This window comes from Phaethon aethereus (genome assembly GCF_964289735.1).
Source record: "Phaethon aethereus genome assembly, chromosome: 6".
In the NCBI taxonomy this organism is placed as follows: Eukaryota; Metazoa; Chordata; class Aves; order Phaethontiformes; family Phaethontidae; genus Phaethon; species Phaethon aethereus.
The window spans coordinates 23,846,490-23,865,950 of NC_138580.1; the positions used below are offsets into that span (position 1 = coordinate 23,846,490).

General features: G+C 39.3%; 1 protein-coding gene across 3 annotated transcripts in view; it reads left to right on the forward strand.

Moving 5' to 3' along the window:
- RAPGEF4 (Rap guanine nucleotide exchange factor 4) overlaps positions 1 to 19,461 on the forward strand; it is a gene marked incomplete at both ends in the record, with an annotated part of 154,014 nt that overhangs the window by 88,409 nt on the left and 46,144 nt on the right. For 2 of the 3 annotated variants that reach the window (XM_082001460.1, XM_082001462.1), the window contains 4 exons: positions 12,113 to 12,166; positions 12,457 to 12,563; positions 14,463 to 14,584; positions 16,021 to 16,204. In XM_082001460.1, coding sequence (XP_081857586.1) covers positions 12,113 to 12,166; positions 12,457 to 12,563; positions 14,463 to 14,584; positions 16,021 to 16,204 — 467 coding nt within the window. The remainder of the gene's footprint in view (positions 1 to 12,112; positions 12,167 to 12,456; positions 12,564 to 14,462; positions 14,585 to 16,020; positions 16,205 to 19,461) is intronic. The other variant, XM_082001461.1, reaches the window with a different exon arrangement.

Consider the following 19,461-nt stretch of genomic DNA (forward strand, 5'->3'; position numbering starts at 1 on the left):
AAAAAATTTCAGCTGGACAAAGCAATATTTTTAGTGATGATATGAAAATTAACTCCAACATTAAAGAGAAATAGGATAAAGGGGATAAATTACAAAATATATGCAATAGTTCTGTTTCCATTTCACAAGGACAGGGCTGGTTCTGTGATATCCCTAAAAGCCAGACATCACAGAATTTACACAGCTTGGGCTACATACTGAGAGAGGTAAAAAGAGGTCTTCTCTTTCAGAAACATACTATAGTGAATTGGGATGTAAAGAGATGTGGTTTTCTAGGGAAAATGTCAGGTCCAGTAATTTCACCTCTCCATGTCGGTCTTGGGTTAATTATTGCAGTGTTCTGTGTGGATTTGTGGAGCCGATTTTTTCTTAAGTTGCAATGAAGAGTCATTTAGCAACAGAAGCAGCTCAGAGTATGTTTAGAAACGTCTGTCCATCACTAGTTGTCAGGGAAGATGAGCTGAAATTCAAAACCATAAAAACAAAATGTGAGCAGTCCTGGTTTAAATGGTATCAAGTTAGGCAGCTGCACGCTCTCTAGGAAGTTAGGAGAAGGGAAGGAGCAAATTTACAAATATGAAATATTTACTATTTTCCAATGCTAATTATATTTTGTTCAGATTGGCAGGATTTAATAGTATTATTCTTTACTATTTTCTTGAGGAATACCCACTGCTCACACAGATGCACATTAACTCAATGTTTGTGTTTTATTTACTGATTATCTCATTGCATTATGGAATTAATGTGAAAAGTGGGGTATATTAATTCATGTTGTTCAGATCTAATAATTTGATTCCAAATGCCTATGTATGTTTTTAATCAATACAGTTACTGCCAGTAAAGTATCTGCAGAACACTGAATTAACTGACTAATACAGCAGTTACGAGTTTCATGCTAGTTAGATATGTGAGACCACAATTGGATTTTACCATAAAAGAAAAGCCCTTACCCTTCATAGCCAGTATTTTCCCCTGAATTTATGCTGTTGGACTTTGCCCGTTACTGATTCAGATCATGATGCGTCCTCATAGCAGGAAAAGATAGTGATGTTGATGGGTTGTCCTCACAAGATGCATGTTGTCCCTCGTGACCAGGTCCCTTCTGTTTTCATCGAATCGTAGAATCTCTCAAGTTGGAAGGGACCCATAAGGATCATCGAGTCCAACTCCCTGCTTCTCGCAGGACTACCTAAAACTAAACCATGTGACTGAGGGCATCGTCCAGATGCTTCCTGAACTCTGAGAGTCTTGGTGCGATGCCTGCTTCCCTGGAGAGCCTGTTGCACTGACCCAGTACCCTCTCAGTGAAGAACCTTTTCCTAATGTCCAATCTGAACTTCCCCTGACACAATTTCATTCCATTTTCTTGTGTCCTATCGCTGGTCACCAGAGAGAGGAGATCAGCACCTCCCTCTGTGCTGCTGCCCTTGAGACAGTTGTAGACTGCGATGAGGTCACCCCATGTTTTGGTTAGATCTGTCTGGTCGTGAAGGTTCATTGTGGTTAGCAGAGCTGTGGGTGTGCTAACATGTCCCAGTCAGGGACAGGAGCTGTCTCTTGAATTGGAAGCACTAGGAAGAAGGGTGCTACCCTAACGAGACTACAGTTCAATTTTGAAACAAAACCGCCTGCACAGTCTGAAAGACTTGGATAAGACAGAATAGGTAGCAGGTTCAGCACATCAGCACCCTCCACTTTGACAAGCTTTTTGTAGACATCATGGGAAATAGAACTTTTAAGGAAGATAAGAAGGTTGTTTTGTGGGTATTTGCCAAGAGCAGAATGCTTGTCTTTTCCACTGACGCACAAATATGTAAATTAAACAGAAGTGCTTGAATGGTTTTTATGTTTATGACGGAAGACTTAAAGCTTTTGAAGTAAAGAAATGCTTGGCTGAAAGAAGAACATTTGTGCTTTTTTAAAAGTATTTTCTGGTGTAGCCATCAATGTGGGGTTTCTTTCCTCTGTTTACTTTCATATACTACAGCAGCAACCATTTACCTTTTTTAGGCATTATAGTCTCTGTAGATGGAAAATATCTATACAGAACATTAAAAATCTTCTGTGAAGTAGGATAACGGAAGGTGTTGCACTGGATATTGTTAGATTATTCCTTTTCAGTTTCATTTTTAGCAAAAATATAATTCTGAAAAGGAAGACAGGAAAAAGAATGAGGAGTAGGTAGGGCAGATGGAATCTGAGGCAGATGTGCTACACTCCTTGAGTGTTTCTTGATTTCATGTACATTCACACAATGCACTGTCCTGAACTTGGAGAAGAAGGAACCTGGAATCACCAGAAGAGACACAAAACAGGTTTAAATTAACTTCTCTTCCCTGCTTGCCAGAGGCTTTACCTTGTTGCTGACCTCCCCAGGGAATTCAGGAGGTAACCTTCAGTGCCCTCTAGCCCTGTCTCACTTTGATTCCTTTTCCTTTCTATGTTAAATATCATTATAAAATGCTCAGGATTAATTTGTCGACACTAGACTTCCAGGATTTCTGTTGCAGCATTCAGCAGTGTTTTCAGTTGCTCATTCTCGTCACTTGCCAGAGATGCGAGTAGCTCATTTTACAGATGGAGAAGTTGAAACCCTCAGAGGTGGAATGATTAGCTGGGGTCACACAATACATAAACTGCTATTGCCCAGTGGACAGTAGTGCTCTTGCCTCACTTACATGGCATTTTGACTACACTAAAGTCAAGAGTTTTACCACTGATTTTAGTAAGTTCACAATTTCATGCCCTAATTCACACTCCATCCAGTTTTTTGGCACCCTTATATTTGGCACGAAACCACTTCATCTAAAATTTTGCCACCTAGTCCTCAGAGGGCAGTTCTGGCATCTGGGTGTGATCGAAGCATAGGCGAGCCCATCCAGTCCTATTTGTCTAGAGGCATGCCTCCTGGGAGACTTGGAGGTGGGAAATGTGTGCAGAAGTTACAAAGGTACCTGGAAGCAAGTGAAATAATTCCTCCAGAAGCTGATTAACTTTCCTTCAGTCTGCCTTTTGAATAGTTGCTGTGTACCTATAGCACGGGTAAGACGCAGGTCTAAAAAACCAGTAACCATGCTGCCTAATATTTATCATACTTTTTCATCTTTATCATTATAGTTTGTTTCTCAAGAAGTAAATAATTTCAGGTGAACATACTATTAAAGCCATAGATACTAAGAAGCCAATAATTCTCATGAGAGACAATGAAAAAAATGCTTTATTCTTTTGTAGGTTAAAAAAATGCAGCAGCAGAGAAACCCGTGACAAACACTAGCTTGAGATTCCTTATGACATCTGTAGTCACACCTCTGTGGGAAATATCGGGAATGCTCCCAGCAGAGTTAGCATTTTCAGACATTTTATTCAATGCATGCAGTGTAGTTATAGCAGCTGTTTCATTGTAGCAGGGAAGTAGAAAAATGACAGGAAAATAAGACATCATTAGCCATGTTCTGGGGGTTTTTGTGCACTGGTCATAGTCCGTTTCAATATTCTTTTTCCCTTTGACATTCACAGTGAAGTATCATTTTTTGTAATGGCTGAATCATTTTGTGTTAAAAGGACGGACATTTACAGTTTGTCAAAGAAACATTGTAGAAATGTTAATAATGCAATTTCAATTTAACTTTCTAAAATAAATTTGCTACAGTGATTGCATTTGAGAATTTAAAGGGACACATTTTCCTGTTTATGCTATTAATACATGGAGATTACCAAAGAAAAACAATTTTAGAATGTATTTTAAAATACAGCTTAGTATTCACATTGTATTACATTTAATGAATGTATATTTTAAAACAGTCATCATTACTCTGAGTATTTTGATAGTAGCCCATTTGCTGACAGTGTTCAAAGCATTTTGCAAAAGTAGAAATTATTAGCATTCCTCTCTCCAAAAAGGGGGAAATGAAACACAGTGTGATTATGTGATTTATGCAAGGGCATGTAGTCAGAAAAAAAGAATAAAACTGAGCTGTCTTAACCACTGGTCCTGATAATTTATACTAGTCCATTTTGCTTGGTTTAGTTAGTTTGTAGTTAGTTAAATGTATGGGTATTTAGATTACAGGTGCTGTATTTTTATGAAACTCAGAAGATTTTTAAAACATGATTAATTCCTGTTTCTATGGAAGTTCCCTAATTTTGCAAACATCCTTGTGACTGTTCTTCCGTTCCATACCTTGCCCTGCTTCCTGCTTTTGCTGTTTATGGCTGTTTCTTAAGAAACTATATGGTTGTCTTTTGTGAGCATGGGTGGTTTGAAGATGCTTTGTTAATACAATTTTAGTCTATCTAGACTGTCTATGGGTCTTTCAATACTTTATTTGTTTGGTAAACCACTAGATGGAGAGCAGAAACCAGCGCTCATTCTGGGTGATTTGTCCTTTGTTAATTGCAAAGTGTTGCTAAGTCATCTACAGACCTGGCATGAGGCCAGTCATTGTCAGTTTTGGATTTTCCAGTTAGGAGATGTGAGCAGGCTCTTTGCTCTTTGGCTGCCAGTACTGTCTTGTGGAGAGTGCTAGGGAGCACAGGTTGGTTCTCTCAGCTGCTGCATACGTTTGTCGGGAGATCATGAAGAGGTGATTGAAATGTTTCCAGAATGGTAGTGATGATTGTATTTCTATTTCCACTTTTCTTCTTCTGGAGGAGCATGGTGAGGTCTCGCTGCAGATATGACATTGGTCTGGGTTGGAGAGAGCTGAGTCCTGGTTACGTCTCTCAAGCATCGGATGTGCCTGTGGTGGGGAGTGTGTGCCAAGGTTTCTTATGGACTGTGGGGGGTCTAACCAACCGGGGGGGGGTTGGTTAGAGGTCATTACATAGGTTGTTTTCTGATGACAAGCATTGGTCAGTGTATCAGCGTGTTCTACTTAGGGCTACTCCAGGGATCCAGCATAAGCTAGCATACCACAGAAATTCCTACTATGTTGGTTACATTTTCCTTCATTTTTTGACAAAAATGCTTGATTTTTGGCAAAACCGCTTTTCAAAGGACCTTTTTTGTGACCAGTTCTTTGGCCATCTGCTTCTCTGATGTTTTTTCAGCAAGCTGCATTCACTAAGTGGATTGTTTTACCAGCAGCGCCCTAGCAGAGGATAGCGCCGTCTGCATAGACACACTCTTCCTCTGCAGATGGAAATAGTTGACTTTAGGATACTCTATCCAAGACTGCTTTCCACCTGGAAATGCACTCCCACAGCTATGAAACAGTATGCTCAGCATTATCCCTGCTATATGGTTCTTCTGTAGTGCTGGAAATACTGGTTTGTATCGGAAAAAATAGTCACCTCTGCAAAGGCTCCTCATCTTTGGAATTCTTATCTATGTCTTTGGTCTGAAGTAACTCAGTTAGATAACGTATTACAAAAAAAGGCAACTTTTTGAAAATGGATATACAGATATGAGAAAGAATGCTAAGAATAGGAGGGGGAGGTGTTGTGTGGGAGGGTTGTGGGGTCTTTTGCTAATTGTCAGCTGTATCTTACTCACTGGCTATACTTTCACCAATATTGTGGGAATGGGTTTTCCTATGTTTTATTTCCTCCTATGTGAACCAGGTAGGGCACTGATACCTTTTCAGGAGATGTACATAAGGATATTCAAGCATGTGATTCATAAGTGGCAGTTGTCAGGAGTCATTTAGAACCAGTAAGAGCTAAAACTGCTCAGCTTCCTGAAATACAGTTAGGAGAATCAGTTAGGCCTGACTCAGAACCCATTGAGTCATTTAGGGACTTCCCAGTGATTTCAGTGGGATTTGGATTAGGCCCTAAATCACCTATAGCAGTAAATACTGAGGGTGTCAAACAAACAGACATCTTAGTGATGTGGCTGTTGCTGCTGCCACCTTTCGACTTGTGTGGCTTTTGTCCTTCGTTTCTTCCGGATCCCCTGCCAGCCAGCAGGAAAACAGATGTCACTTGCAATTCTTTTCAGTGCCCCAGTTGGAAATAAAGGGATCAGCAGTAGTGCACAGGTTTATCTGATCACCCTGGTAACCTCACATGCCATGCTTAACTCCAGTAAATACAGAAACTTGTTCTCTGTTTAGAAATGAGCTACACTGAAGTAATGGGAAAAACATGATTCATTGGCTTTTGTTTGATTTCATCTTAGTTCTTTGCAATACACATTTCCTATGTTAACATTTGAGAGTAGTAAGTCAGGTCCCTTCCATCTTTGCATTATATAGATCCAAATTGCTGTAGATCTAAAGCATTCATTCATATGTAAAGGCTCAGAAGAAACATCCCTTTACAGCTATTTAACAAGGGCAATATAAAAAAGTCTTTTTGTAAGAGCTGTTCTTGGATTTTATTTAGCAGATTCAAATAACTTGACAAATACAGATGTCATGTTAGGTCTGTATTATTGTTGTTGATTATATTATTTATTTGTTTGTATATGGCTTGCTCAGTGGTGCAAGAAGCACAGAAATAAAGGCAGCCCTTGCCCTATAGTTCGTAATCTAAGGCCTGTTTCTCCAGAGATTAAAGATGTGCATAAAATTATACACATGAATAGTCCTATTTAAATTTATGGTATTTCTCTCATGCATAAATATTTGAAACTTCAAAGGAATGGAGGCCATAATTGTTACTTTCTCTGCTTCACCACAATTTAAATAGGGAGTTTTTTGACTGGCTTCATGAAGTGTTTGTTTGAATGGCCCAAATATGAATCCATAAATGTACAGATAGGGAGTTTGTCAATGTTAATGCTGAAAACTGTTTTATCACAGTTTCTCATGATCATTTTCTTCTTCCCCCTACCAACACCTGCAGCTTTTCCTTCTCTGCCCTCCAGACCCATATGCACCTTCTCCCTTACAGGAGGGATCAGCAGATCTTAGTAAACTGTGTGTATGCAGTAGTTGGAAAGGGCATACAACATAGCTACACAAAAGGGAAAACAACATAGCTAAAGCTCAGGATGGTAGTCCGGTGTTGCTTTATCTCATGCTAAAAGAAAGCTAAGAGCAGGTGCACTTGTCACTACTTTGGCCAGGAGATAGGTAATAATTTGTAAATTACTCTAATTGGCTTGCATATTTGAGCTCTTCACCTGATAACTTTTCCCTTATTCAGAAGTCCTGAAAAATGTGATCATCAAGTAGCTGCAGTCATACAGCTCCATGCAACATGTATGTACTTTAGTCACATCAATTCTTCAAAGATACCAGAATGTGTTAAGAAGGTAATTAAACACTCTACTCACTCTCTGCTGTTCTATAGACAGAGCTACTTCTTTCTTTCTAAGTGCTTTCTAAGCATCCCCTACTGGGAGAACCAAGACTGTGACGACGTAGAAAACATTTCTTGGACTTCATCCGAGTTGTGACTATTACCCTAAGATACGATCCCTTACAGAATCCATTTTCTTTCTGACAGGAGGTTATTGCAGGAACACCATCTCTCCCTTTAACTAATTGATGTGACATTTCTCTGCCTTTGAAGCATGACTTGCCCTTCTATAGCAAGCCCCGTGCTTCTATTTGTTGCATTTCATCTCATCGCTAGGGCAGCCGGAATTCACTGCAGTAGCTTTGAAAGGCTGTAACTTCGGGGGACACTCTTCGTTGAGCGTGTCTTTTGGATGGCAATGACGTTGTTCCTCAGTAGGACTGCCTGCCTTGCTTTCTCAAGTCCGGGCTTGCTGTTCTGAGGGTTGTTACTGATCCTCTCTTTAAGCACCACTCTGTGGTTGAACTAGTTTTAGACGTGTGAAGGTGTCCTCAAAAACTGCACAGTGCCACATAGTGAGGCCAAAAGGTACTTCAGGAAAGCACCTAGTCCATCCCTGAGCCACGTGCACAATTCACTGTCGCTGTGTCACTCCTGACAGATACCTTACGTATCCTCCTAAGCCCCCAAAAATGGAGGAACCACAGCTCCCTGGCGATCTGTGCCAGTATTCAGTGTTCATGCTGGTGGAAAAGCTTCGCTGATGTCTAACCTGAATCTTTCTTACAGCAATTTCAACTCTCTTATTTCCTGATCTCTGCATGATGGAGTAGGTCACTTCATTCTTCTTTTCAAACGCTTTTTATATCCAAAAACTTTTTAATCACACTTCTGCTAAGACTTGCCTTTTCTTGAACTGAACAACTTTGATTATTCATGTTGTGCTTTCTGATTATTCTGGTTGCTGTCCTCTAAATTCTGTCCGGTTGCTTTAGATGCTTTTGAAGTAAAATGGGCAAATGAGACATGGTGCTTTAGCTTAGGTCTTATCTAGGCTGACTAAAGCAGAACTGTGTTATGTATCTAATCTGTTACTACATCCCAGTACAGTATTTGTTGCTTTCACAGAAGTATGGCATTGCTTACTCAGTTCTGTTTAACACCTATTATAAACCTTATTTCTTTTTCTGTGGAACTGCGCTAAGACACTTGTTGCCTACCCTGTCTCTATGTAGCTGATTCTGTCTGCTTTAGAAAAGTAGGCAGCGCTGTGTTGCACAACAGCATCGTATTTTTTTCAGACCAGTGTCAAAACTGTATCAAATTGTAAACTTATTCTCCAATGTACATGCAGTCCCTTGCATTCTGAAGTCTCCTGCAGAATCAATCACTGTACATTCTACTTCATCCTGTGTTAATATTTAATATTTTGGTAATTTCAAAATATACTTTTCCAGTTGGCTTTGCACCTATTTTGTAAGAATTTCATCTGCCCTTCACAGAAGAGAACATCTTATGAAACGGTGCCAAAGCCTTAGTAAAGGAAAGGGTTGAAAATCTACTGTTTCTTCCCTAATCTAACAGTGTTGCTACCCGGTCATGGAAAGAAATGAGATCAGCGTGGCATGATTTGTTCTTGATTAATATACGTCACATGTGACTCATCTCCCTGTTCTTTTCCAGGTGCTTACAAATGGACTTTTTCTAGGGAGACAAGTTAAGCTGACACGTCTGTAATTTTTCAGTCCCTCCTTTTCACATTTTTCCGTCTTCTGCTGCCTTCCTTAGTCCCCAAGAGTTGTCAGAGGTGGCTGCTGATAGTTCTGAGATGGCTGCAGCCATCTAAGTTTCTTCAAGCTCTTCAAGTTTCCTGCATGAAATTCTACAAACCCAGTCAATCTGAAGATAGCTAATTTACGTAATATTTTCTCATCCATTATTTTGAGTTTTTTTCAGGCTGAGATTTACTCCTTTCACTCTACCACTTAGGCTATTAGCCATCTCTCTGCCACTGATTTTTCTAATGAAGACTGGTACAAAAAATACATCGACTGCTTCTGGCCTTCTTGAATTATCTGTCAATAGATTTCCATCTGTTGAAGAGTAGATTAACAATTTTTCTTTTCCTAGGTTTACTGCTAATGTACTTGTGGAATGTTTTTTGTAGCTCTTGACATTTCTTGGTAGATCTGTCTCATTTTATACCTTCAGTTCTTCGTCGTTCAATTTATTTTTTATACTTGCCTTTTGTAAATCCCCTACTTTCTCCTTACCGTGCATTTCCTTCTTGTATTTCAATGAAGAGCTCTTTCTTTAGCTAAGTCTTTACTACCCCTTCTAGCTCTGTGCTAGGATATATTGTATGTGTGGTTAGTATTGTTTCTTTAAGTTAACTACCAGCTCCCTTTAACTCCTTTTACCTCACACTTGTTCCCCTGTGACCTGCTCCAGGAATTTAGCTATCAGTGTTCTGTCTTTATAGAAATTTTTCTTCCTAGTCCATTGTTTCTACTTTTATATTCTTCTTACTTCCTTCTGTAGAGTTTTGACACTGGATCATTTCATGATCACCTTCACGCAGGTTACCTTCTGTCTTCGCAGCTGATCCTTATCTATTGGTCAGGATCAAATATGGGTGAACGAGCCATCCTGCTGCTTTCTGCAGACTCTTCTGCTCTGCCTTGGCTTTCACCTTGGGTTTTTTCTGTGCTTTTGGGTTGAGTCAGATTTCTTCTAAATGCTCTCTTTTATTCTCTTTTGATTAGTATGGGAGATTTATTGACAAATCTTCATCCATATTGAATTTTTTCAGCTACTTGTTTTATGTGTTTTTATTGTAGCTGAATAGAAACTCTAAAGAACAAAAATGTGCATTCTTTTTCACTAGTCCATTGCTGTAAAAGTCTTTTATAATTTTTGTCTTATGCATTTTATCTCTCCTTTGAAGTATATTTCTAACCAGAATTAAAATCTGGAAACTAGGTAGAGTACATTGTGCTTTACTGATTTAAAAAAAAAAAAAATCTTTTAAGAATTTAGAATTTAAAAATAATTTTCATAATGACTTCAATGCCCATTTAGCCAACCATTTAAGTATATATTTACCTTCAGTCTCATTGAACTTGATGAGGACTTGAAATCCTTATAAAAGAAAATGGAAACAAAATTTATTAATACACAGGTTGATATTTCTGACTTCATTGTTTATTTATATATCTGTTTGAAACTGTTATTGAATGGTTGTGCTAGCATTAGAGGCATCTTTCAAAAGATTCTTGCTATTCTTAGCATGCTTTAACTGCAAATGTAGACTGTCTAAAGCATGCTCCACACAGTTCCAGAAACCAAGAAATATTGAGGAATGTTCTACCTCCCTTCTGGTGGGACATAAATGTTTATAACTCAAATAAGTTTGTGAAAAATTGTTGACTTATTAATGAGAAAAATCAGGAATCCCAATTTAATTGTATTGATATGCCTTTTCAGAGTCTTCTTGTAAGTTATGAGGAGAAATGAGAAATCATTTGCATTGTTTTCCATATACAGGCCTCTGCTAAGATTATCTTACTGTTATTGATTTCTGTCACATGCTTCTCTCATTTTCCCCTTCCTGGCTGACCTAGCGTCTCCTGGTGCATTCACAGCTCCTAGCACTATTTGATTACTACAAGGACTTTGTCACATCATTAAAATCCCGTGGCAGCTAACGAACAGATGCCCAGCTTAAGAAAACTGATACCTGGCAACCCAGCAGTACACAGCGTGTGTTTCCCTGTGCTTTCGACCTGGCTGCCCTGCCTTTGCTGTACAGGTGTAAGGGAGCCGCGGCTGCCATGGGCCGAGGTGCAAGACCTTGCCCTTGTGGGAGACTTCTGTGTACGGTATGATCTGCCCTGTCGGCAAGGCCACGGCGCCAGCCGAATTCAGCCCTCGTGTCGTGTCTCCTGACATTTCACACTGGAAGTAAATTTGGTCCATGCTGTTAAGTACCAGTCCCAACAAAGCAAAATGTCTTCCCATCATTCTGAGGTGGCTGCTGAAGTTTGGTTTTTGTTCTCCTTTGTCTCCTTTTCGACTGTCCTTTAGTCCTCTGCTTTCCTTTTTCCTCTGTGTTGTGCCATGTGCTTCCTGTCTCCCCTCTCCTTCTCCTTTCACTTGCTCGTTACATGCCTGTCTTCCCATTTCTCTCATCCCTTTCTCTGATTCCCTCTTGTCAAGCCCTGTTAGCCTTCCCTTTCACTCTTCCCTTCGCAGAACCATGTCACCTGCTTTACTTTTGTCTTTTTCCTTCACTAGTCCCTTTGTGAAAGTGCTTACCCAGGTCTCTGCGAGTGGCCTGCGTGGTCTTGCATTTCAGAGAGCGGCTGTAAAAGGGTTGCCAGCTAGGCCCGATGATAGTTTAGAAAAGACAGACAGTGGCAGCAGAGCTTTTTCTTCATTCCTGTTTCTCATGCTATGCTGTAAGGGAGAAGACAGCTGAATAGAAAAAGGTGCTGAAGGAGGAGAGAGTTTCCATGGTGGGGGACTGAATGGTGGAGGCAGCCGCGTGTGGAGGAATGCTCTTGTGCCCACGGTGGGTCAAGAGCAGCAAGCGGAAGAGCTAGCTATGCCCTCCTAGCCTCACATCTGGTGTGATGTTTGGCCACTGCACACTTCATTAGTAGTTTAGAAAGTTTAATGTGCATTTGTTTATTCATGTTCGCATGTCATGTCACTGTTTTAATTTGCTGAGCGTTAAGAACCAAGTTTGTCTTCAGGATGTCTTCAGAGAGCTTTTTCTACTCACATCCCCGCGGCAGAGCTTGGACTTAGACGTCTTTCTTTGGTTTTATAGCTTCTTTGTTCAGTTTTTTATTTTAGCCTTTATTTTATTTTGCTGCTCAACCTTTAAAAATGTATTTAATTTCATTTTATTTTTCAGACACCTCTTATTGAACCTCACATCCCACATCGTCCTACTAAAACCATTATACAGGTAATAGGACATAGGTGTGCTGTAGAGCCAGGCCGCTAGACAAATGGAAATAACTCCTATTTCCAACAGTGTGATACATATCAGCTGAAGTGATGCTTTTTATTAGGTGTCATAAATATGTGAGACTTAAAATCCCAAATACATTGCTCTGCAAAAGTAAGCATCTATGCAAGGACTTTTAATTTAGGGAAAAGAGAATTGTGTTTTGTTTTGCAGAAGGCAGTTACAGAGATTGTGGAAAGTTTAAAATCTGTGTGTCTTGGTCCCTTTTTTTTTCCATGATCACCAAGGTTCCTTCAGAAAAGATCCTCAGAGCTGGAAAGATTTTGCGGAATACAATTCTGTCCAGAGCCCCTCACATGATAAGAGATCGTAAATACCATCTGAAGACTTACAGGTGTGTGAGCTGATTGTATAGAGGTCTCTGAATTTTTATGCCTGCCATCTTCTGATTTGTGATTTATGCCATACCATACTTGCAGGTCTCAAAAGGTCTGAAATTATTCTGTGATGCTATTTGAGTCTGGATGTTATGCAGTCTTTAATGGGCCTGGTAAATCTTTTCTGAAGTAATTTGACTGGAAATTGAGTCCATGATTGTGAACAGAGCATTCACATACAAGAACTCTTCCAAAGTTAATAGCATAGATAGCTGGAATATTCTGTGCAATATCAAGTTAAAATGTAGATTCTGTTCTCTTCATATATCAGTAAGAGATAATAGGAAAGCTCATTAATATATTATGTAACTGTACTGATTGCTATGGTGGTCTTGCTCAGTGTTGAGTTCTGAAAATTCACCTGGTGAGAAACATTCCTTATGTAGATTTTCTGTTCTATTTACAATTTTTTTTTTCAGTGTATTGCCAAGCTTTCTTATCTTCCTGTTGGTGGCAGCACTGTCTTGCTGAAGTGGAATAACAATGGCACTTGTAGAATAGGAATCTGACTTCAAGGAGTCAGGATCTATCTACTGTTTGCTTAAGAAACAATCGATTTGTTTTAGTGTCTAGTATTTCAATCAAATACCTAATGCATTATTCAGAGTATATTTAAATAAAAACTGGTTTAAAATCTCTGAGTATGTCTTTTTCTAAATAGTAAATCTATATGTTGGTGATCTACTTTTGAGATAAGTGCATTGATTTTCCATATTTCAGTCCAAAATGTATTTAATATGATGCAAGGTATTTGGAGCTTGTGAGCTGATCTGAGAATATATCACAATATGACATTGTCATTGTTCTAGAAGAACAAAAGAGCAAGTATGATAAATTAAGACGAATGCTGGTCCAAACAACTGCACCATTTTATCTTGTACATAACTGGGAAAAACTCTTACTCTTCTGTCCTGGGGTTTTTTAAATATGGAATGCCAAAATTTAGATTGGATCCAGGTGAGGGGAAATTTTGTCATCAAAATGGGATTTTAATTGGAAGAGCATTACTTAAGCTAAATTTCAGCAATTCTAGTATTATCTATTTCCTTGGTCTCTGAAAGTGATGCAAGAAGTGTGGAGCCATGAGACCCCGTCTAGAAGGGCTAGCCAGCTTCCTCTCTGTTCTATGTGTGATCAGTTACAGATTTTTAAGTTTTTGATCACATTGCTTATTTGCTTCTGTTCTGCTGAGCTAGGGAGTGTTATGACAAGGAATTTTACTTTGTGACCACATGGCTTTTTGTTTTTTTCCCCCCTCTTTGGGCATTCTCCAGAACTTGAGGCATGCTGTTGGCTGCCTCTGGGTCAGTCAGGAGCTGTGAGGTGACAAGCACCTAGCATGAGAGCACCTCAGAAACACTGTAGATGTACAAACCAGTGTCCCCAAATACAGTGTGGCTGGAGTTTGATTACAAATGGAGGAACACCCTCATAACACTTACTCTTTCTGTGGAGGCTGTTGTCATTGGCAAAGCTTTTACAGTGTTAGATGATTGTTCTCATGCAGGATTCTGAAAAACATGAGGCTTTTGCTATCCCATGGTATACAGAGGTTTCCTTTCAAATCTGGGTTGGAGGTTGTGGTGCTGGTGCAACAGTTTTGTACCAGATGGCACAGAGTCACTCTAATCCTCTGAACTTTGCATTTCCCAAAACGCTTGTTGTTCTGCTGAGGTGATCCTCACAAAACTGAACACGTTCACTGGTATTTCAAGCATATGCACTTAGATGTCTTTTCTGTAGCGAGAATTAACTAAGGTTATGCAGTGTTTAAGAGATCACTGTTCTTGACAGACACTGTCTGCGATCACTCTCTTGGCTAGCTGCCTTTTCATTTCTATCTATTTGTCCTTCAGGCAATGCTGTGTGGGGACAGAACTAGTTGACTGGATGATGCAGCAAAGTCCTTGTGTCCATTCACGAAGCCAGGCTGTTGGCATGTGGCAAGTATTGCTGGAAGAAGGTGTTCTTAACCATGGTAAGATAAAGAAAATCAGCATCTTGACGAAAACATGGGTGATGTGTGACATCAGTGCCTCTGTAGATCTCTTTCATTGAAAAGAAAAGAGCCCGAAAGAAATGCTGCAGAGCAACCTGTTTAAGTGCAAATGCAACACACAGACTGTATTACATGAATTTTGCTACCAATATACCTTTCTAACTTATGAGAATATTGAAAAGTAAATGAACAATTTGTAATGATGACTAATTATACTTAGGAGTCCACTGGCTTGTGATTATATCGCAAGAGCTGGATAACACTCGAGCCAAAACCAAGAGGTGCATTACCATACACAAAACTGATCTTCGTCGAAGATTTGCAGCATTTGGAAGTGAATGTGAACATTTGTGTTTGCTCAAATACATAATTTTAGAATGATTTTCAGTGATTTTGGAATGGTTCCCAAATTCAGCACTCCAAATATTCCAGTGCAGAGATCTGGGATTTTATGTTAGTTTTCAGACTGTATTTTAACACTGACTTTCAGTTTCCATTTGGCAGGATTTACTTGGTAACAGGATATTGTAGCCCTCAAAAGGGTAGCTTTCTAAACCAGTATTCATATTTGAAGCTTTGCATGTACAGTTTTATTAAGTTCAGAAGAGCAGCTCTATTACAGTACACTTCCGTTTATCCTCTGTTGCGCTTCCCATATCCCAGGAAGAAATTTCCACACTGAGAAGACAGATTGTTTCCACTGCTTCCTTACCCTGAGGGCTCTAGCTTTAATTCCTGCCAAATATTCCCTTGAACTCCCAGGGGCAAGATGTTGCAAGCTGCATCACAGTTTCCAACTCAAAACATCACTCTGACTTGCTTGGAAGGCCAAGGATTTGTCCTTTGCCATATTATAGCCTCTCTTTAGAAGTCTTCTCTTGGTAGTCTTTCCATTAAGTTCTTCCACCAGGACACAGGTCAATGAACTTGCCCCTGGGATTATATCTTGTGCTGTACATTTCTGATACATCAGAAAGAGTTTAGATGCTTTTGTTACCTTTTAGCCCTATCTGAAACATGTAGGGCAAGGGCTTCATGCTAGAGAACACTTTGTAGAAATGTGTGATGTAGCCGTTTCCCCACTGTGAATTGTTTGCCTAAATGATATGGTTTGAAACAGTAAGAACAAAACCAGACCTAGTAAGAAAAACACACACATGTATGTATACATACCCACAACACACATATATAGAAGCCTTTTGAAAAGTATTTGTAGTACACCGTTTAAAAGTGTACCCTCCAAGCTACATAATTTGGACATATGTGAGAAATAAAGGTGTTTCATACTCTTGCAGTTTCTCTGTAGCTTTCTTTCCCTTCTTAACTAATATATCTGTGACATATATGATGCTACACAGATTTATACAAGGTTAACTTCAATGAGGAGAGCTTAGTGTTTTGTATGTTGTTTTCAGTGGATCAGGAGCACCACTTCCAAGACAAATACTTATTTTATCGATTTTTGGATGATGAGTGTGAAGATGCCCCTTTGCCAACTGAGGAAGAGAAGAAGGAGTGTGATGAGGAGCTACAGGACACTATGCTGCTTCTGTCTCAGATTGGGCCAGATGCTCATATGAGGATGATTCTCAGAAAACCGTAAGCAGATTAATGAGTTAATATTATACAAGGGCCTTCCTTGTGACATGGAAAAAAGAGAAATCTACATTTATTATCAGGCATCCTGTGGCTAGTTATTTCATTTCAGTGCCAGTTAGTTCAACCTCTAGAGTTTTTAAGTCCATATTAAGTAATTTCCAGTCCTTATTAATGCTTATAAGTTGAACTGTGTGTTGAGAATAATCATTAAAGGCCATGAATGCCATCATACTCACCTTCAGGAAAATGCTGCATTATGAGTTTTTGTTTAATTTCTGAGTCTCCCCAAAAGTAAGTTGCAGGTGATAGAAGATTCCTGCTCCATTAACACTTTCTGTGTAGATGTGCCATTCAGTTAACTCTGCTGCTTTTGGTTATTGTGAGTGAGTGGTGGGATGGCAGCATAGCAGGTACCTTTCAATTACAGTCGTCAGTGGCAGCCATTAATTAGATTCATCCTTGGTGGAACTTTATTGAGTTAAGATAGGCTGGACTTGGCCTGTTGTAGTTTGATAGCAAGGTGTAAAATGTGGCTCGGTGGGTTTATTTATCCATTCTTATTGTTATAAAATCAATGCTTTCTGTACCTAGGCCTCCTCTGCCTGCCCTTTTCAGAGCTATCAGATCACATCCTCTCACTCAGCACTTGGCTAACCATCCGTTCAGCAATACATTCTGGTCACACTGAAAACTCTGCTAAAGGCCTTTTTTACAGGCAGCTTTATAGTGACTTCAAAGCAACCAGTACAAGCTCTGTTTGACCCTCCATTGAAGGCAACTTCTTCATTATGCAGGTAGTGTTTAGGGGCCACTGAAGACATATTTTACTGCTAATTAAGCGCACTGACAATAATTTATTACTTAAGGTCATCTTCACTGAAGGTTTACTTGTAAGAGTCAGTTCAAGAAAGACAAGCACACAAACCTGGATCAGATACTTGTGCTTATAAAAATCGTTAACACTGCCATGCAGCAGTAGTTTTAAAAGTACAAATTCTCTTTTCTCTCTTCATTAGAGGTCTAGCCAAACACAACCAAAGGAGCACTCACTCCCTGTCACAGAAAATGCATAGACAAACCAGACTGGGAGCACGGTGCTTCCATAAACCCATATGGTGTCAGGGAACTGAGGTGTTTTCTCACAGAGATGTCCTGTGCATTCTCCACTGAAGATCAAAAGAGGGCTTCTTGCATCCCTGAGCAGATGCCAGTCATCAGGAGACCGTGAGCAGTGCTATGTGTGCTGTGACCCTGCACCTCTGCACTATCTCCTTTGCCTCAGGCTGACTGAGCAAGTTGGCTCTTGGAAAATTGCCCCCTTGGGTTATCATGGTTTTTGGCTGCCGTTTGCTTTCTGTTGTGACTTTCAGAGCAGCTAGGCTAAGTTTACCCTGGCAGGATCAATGTTGATTATCATCCACACTCCTTGCAGAGAGCTGAAAGGCTGAAATGATGCTGTGGAAAGTACTGCTCTCTCCTCTATGTCATCCCTTGCACAGCATCACCTGAAAGAATATTCATAGGAGATTTTTCATGCAATATAGTGAGGGGAAAGAGGTTTTCTCAAGACTGATATCCATCTGACATCCTTCCCTATCCCTATCCCTGAAAGTGCTTATTTTTGCTGCCCTTTGCTCATGGAAGCAAGCTTGTACTGTCAGGCAACGTATTAACTACTGTTCTAGTATTCAGTTTACATGCGTTATGATTTTGGTAGTTGAAAATCCAACCTGGGCTGAGCTGTAGCAAAGCTATTAAAATCTCTGTGAATCCTCAGAGTCCTGCTAGTTTTGACTAGACACCGTTACAGCTGCCAAAAGTTCAAGGAATTGTCAGGACTTCAGAGACACTGGCTCTAGCTGACCTGAGCAGGGACCCACAATTTTCAAACCAACACAGCTGCATTTTATAATAGTCACCATTTCCAGAGAGGTTGCAGAACTCAGATAATTACCCTGAAAGAAATAAGACAATATTCTTTGATGAGAAGATTACTTTGAGAATTTGATTGTATAATGAAGCTGTTGCTTTGAAAGGTACTTTCTATTGTTCAAAATCTGAAAATCTCTAGCAAAAAGTGTCACTTGTTTTGACAGCCGACTTAAAAAATTCTCTGTTTATTACATTAACTGCAGCATTTTAACTGTCAAACTGTGAAAGAATGTTCTATAGTTTAAAAAACAGAATAGAGCTCATGGAAATTTTTGGCAGGCTCTTGTTGCTATTGGGTGTTTTTTTTTCTTTGGAAACACATACACTGTGAATGTGAAATAGCTTTTTGTGAAGTAGCAAACACAGCTCTCTGCTCCTTATAAAGCCTGGAGCACAGGTGCAGACCTTGAGCGAGTCCCTGGAAAAAATACTGTAGAATTAACATGGCTCTTCCTTACAAGTGTTTCACTCCTTCAGTATGAACATACATCCTGAAAACATCTTTCTAGTTATCTTTATTTTATTTTAATGGTGTTCAGATATAGCTAACAATGGTAAACCCTAATTAAGTAGGATGCTATTAATACAAAGCTAAACACAACAATAACAGGAGTCTTTAAAGTGAGAATGATATTCATCAGACAGCAGTATTTAATGCAGATGATGTTATGGATTATATTCTTTTTTAATACTCTAGACTACAGTAAGTTAGCAATATGACTGAAACAATAAATCTATGTTATATAATTTCTTGGTGACTTCACTCAGCAAATTTTTTTCTCAGTACAAAGTGTTTGATTCCACATACGATCAGTGGAATTTTATTGTCACTTGCAGAAGTAAGCTTGACAGGATGCTAGGGAGAGGAAGTGAAAACAAATCTAAGCATGGTAAACAGCACAAAAAATATATATAATAAAATAACAATTTCATTACTTCTAAGGATCTATAGCTTCTTGAAGGTCTTATAAAAATTAAGCAAGATATAGTTATTCTCTTGTTCCTAAAATTTTTTATTTAGATACTCCACCCAGCTGTTACTAAGAACCGTACTGGATTTCTCTATAAAGACTGTATTAAGTTCCATAGTCCTTGGTGGAGTTTCCTGCCAATGACATTTAATAAACCAAGTGTTATTCCTGGGACAGGAAATACAGATTATCTTTCCGCGTATCAGTTCACTGACGTTTACGGGTATTATACGTGGTAAATGGTATTTATGGAATTAATCAAGGAGCACTGATTCAAATACGAAGATTATGTCATTAGCTTCTGTGCCAGAGTAAGTGAACATGCATTCACTTTCACACCGAGACACAGGTAGA